We start from the raw sequence: 2,635 nt of genomic DNA, 5'->3' as shown, positions 1-2,635 counted from the left end.
CCCAGATGTAGGACCTTGCACTTGGCCTTGTTGAACTGCATGAGGTTGGCTTGGGCCCACCTCTCCAGCCTGTGAAAAGATGGAAGTGAAAAGGTGTTTTCCTGGGTAAATCTTCCCTGGGTTAGCTCATCACCTCGGAGGTGGAGGGAACGTAAAACCCACCGCAAAACGTGGCACCCACGGGCAGCGCTCAGAACTGGGTTGGAAAAATGGTGCTGCTGGAAGATGAGATCCCAGGACGGGGCCGCTGCCAACCCTCCTGCCCTGCCGGTACCTTTCCAACAGGCTGCTGCCCATACAGGCGACACCGCGCCGGTGCCTCCAGCTCTGTGCTGAGCCCAGGGGGTCCCCAGCAGCTCTGTGCCATGGTGGGGGTTTTCCCCATGTCTGTGAGCCAGCCTCAAAATGGTTAAGGTTTTGGCCTGTGCAAGGGACAAAGTTTTCTCTCTCCATCCCCAGGTTACCATGAAAATGGAGTGGTGAAAGCGGAGAATGGCACCTCGCCGCGAACCAAGAAGCTGAAATCACCATAGAAGCAAAGGCTTGTCTCCTGGGGAGGAGGGCGAGATACCGGGACTAAGAAGCAGCCCCTCCTCCCGGTCCTCCCGAGCGTCATCTTGAACAGCTTGGAAACCGGTCATCTTCCCAAGGTGTCTCTCGCTCTCCTCCCTTCCTTTCTTGCTCTCTTGAACCATTTGCAATAAAACCAAAAAGGTCCCTTTCCCCTGCTCCCTTCCCCTCGTAGGAGCCTTTTCCATCCCTCCTGGTTTTGCCTTCCTCTGTTTCATCGTAAATCAGCGTGCAATTTTTTGCTTTTCTATTTTTAGTGTTTGGTTATTTTGGGTTATTGTTACAAATACATTGTAGATGGTTCCAAATCATCCTTTTTCCTTCTGCAGCATGTTCCTCCCCTCTCTCCGTGGTGCTTCCCTGAGCTCCGAGGTCAGGGCCACGGCAGCTTGAAGGCACCACGTGTCTGTTATGGGAACAGGCTCCTGGGGGATTGCGCTGGGGCTCTGTGACCCTGAGGCTCCGGGGTGCTCTCAGGCAAGGGTTGTTGCCTCTCCTGGGGCACGTCTGGCCAGTGCTTGCCAAGTGCCACAGGATGGTGGCGCTGCAAATAGAGACCAGGGTCCAAGGGAGGAACCTCAACCATGACTTGTCTCATGGTGGACCTTTGGTTAAGTGGGGTTTTTCTGACCCCTGGTTTTGAGCTAATTTTGGAGAGCTGGGCAGCAGAGAAGGGCGAGAATTTCCCTCTTCATATAGGACACATGTCCTAGCCTTTGCTTGCCCCGGCTCTTCTAGTACAGCTGGGTCCCTCTTACTCTCTTGGCTGTGGGAGGTGAGCTGCCCCATAGTTGTTGTGGACCTCCCAGCCCCAAAGAGTTGGGCTTGGGGCTCTGCAGCTCACAGTGCCTTGTCATGGGGCAGCAGCAGCATCCTCAGGTCCATGGGAAACCTTGAGTTCTGCCCCGTTCTGAGCACTGGCCTGGGTCCCATCAGCCCAGGCCCTTTGCCAGCTTGCTTGTGCCTCGTGGACCTGGTGTTCTCATGGCTTGTGACCACATCCCAAAGACAAACTGGCTGTTGCAAAGGCTTTTGTGTCAATGGGACTGTGCCCCTCATGCTGTCGCCTTAGCCTTCTTCATCCCTACCGTACCAGTCCAGCCGTGCCATCGGCAGCCACCAGCTTCACTCTTTGTTTCCAAAGGATACAGAGCTTGTATCCACCCAAGGTGCTATCAAATGCAGGGTTTCTTCCAAAAAACCTAGCCCCTTCATCCCTTTCTGAGCTGTGAACAAGATGACAGGGAAGGGGAAGGAAGCCGGGGCTGCGAGGAGCAGCTTGCATATTAGGAAAAGCCTGACCTGTGACGCATAGCTGTTGGCAGATGGAGTTGTCTCAAATCTACCTCAGAGGCCATCTGTTGCTGCAGACCACTTTCCCCTCTTGCTCCTGTACGTGGTGGCAGGAGATTCGTGGGAACGCCAGATCCCACCAGCGCAGTACCCTGCCACCTCTTTGCTGGGGAGCAGCATCTCCTGCCCGGGGTTCTGTGGGTCAGTGCCAGCTCGCTGAGCTTCTTTGGGGTGCCACGCACCAGTCTAGATTTGGTAGGCATGCAGTAGATTGGCACCTCTCACCCCACAGCTCTCCTCCAGGGCAGTTTCTGTAGTTGGGCTTTGCTGTTGGTGCCTCTTGTGCAGCGAAGCCAGCTATAGCTTTTGTTCTGCTTCGCCGCGGCAGGAGCAGGCGAGTGGTGTTCTCCCTTGGCTGGGCGAGAAGAGGGGGCACAGGGTTCCGGGGAGCTCAGGTGCTCTTCGATATGCAAGCCAGGATTGAAGTCCACCTTCCTTGCGGGTGAGGGAAGGACGTGGTCCTTAGTGTGCCTCTTGCTCAGCCCTTTGGGCAGCTGAACTCTGGCTCTTTCCGAGTGCAATTCTAGCTTGAGGCTGGCACAGTCGTCTTTTGCATCATTTGTGTTTTGAGGAACGGGTGACAGTCGATTTTTCTGCCCCTCTTTGAGTTGGGTCAGGTTTTCCGTTTTTTTGTCGGTGTCTTTTCTTCCTTCCTCCCTCTCTCCTTGTTGAGTCCCAGCTAACGCTGGGCACCCAAGGGAGAAAATGTGCA

General features: G+C 55.1%; 1 protein-coding gene across 1 annotated transcript in view; it reads left to right on the top strand.

Moving 5' to 3' along the window:
• Window positions 1–533, top strand: part of TRAM2 (translocation associated membrane protein 2) — an 11,128-nt gene extending 10,595 nt beyond the window's left edge. The window contains exon 12 of the mRNA XM_009888978.1: window positions 452–533. Coding sequence (XP_009887280.1) covers window positions 452–533 — 82 coding nt within the window. The remainder of the gene's footprint in view (window positions 1–451) is intronic.
• Window positions 534–2,635: the final 2,102 nt, after the last annotated feature.

Source organism: Charadrius vociferus, unplaced genomic scaffold, assembly GCF_000708025.1.
Source record: "Charadrius vociferus isolate BGI_N301 unplaced genomic scaffold, ASM70802v2 scaffold317, whole genome shotgun sequence".
Classification (NCBI taxonomy): Eukaryota; Metazoa; Chordata; class Aves; order Charadriiformes; family Charadriidae; genus Charadrius; species Charadrius vociferus.
The sequence above is the reverse complement of the archived record's forward strand: the minus strand, read 5'-3'. Positions and strand labels throughout refer to the sequence as shown.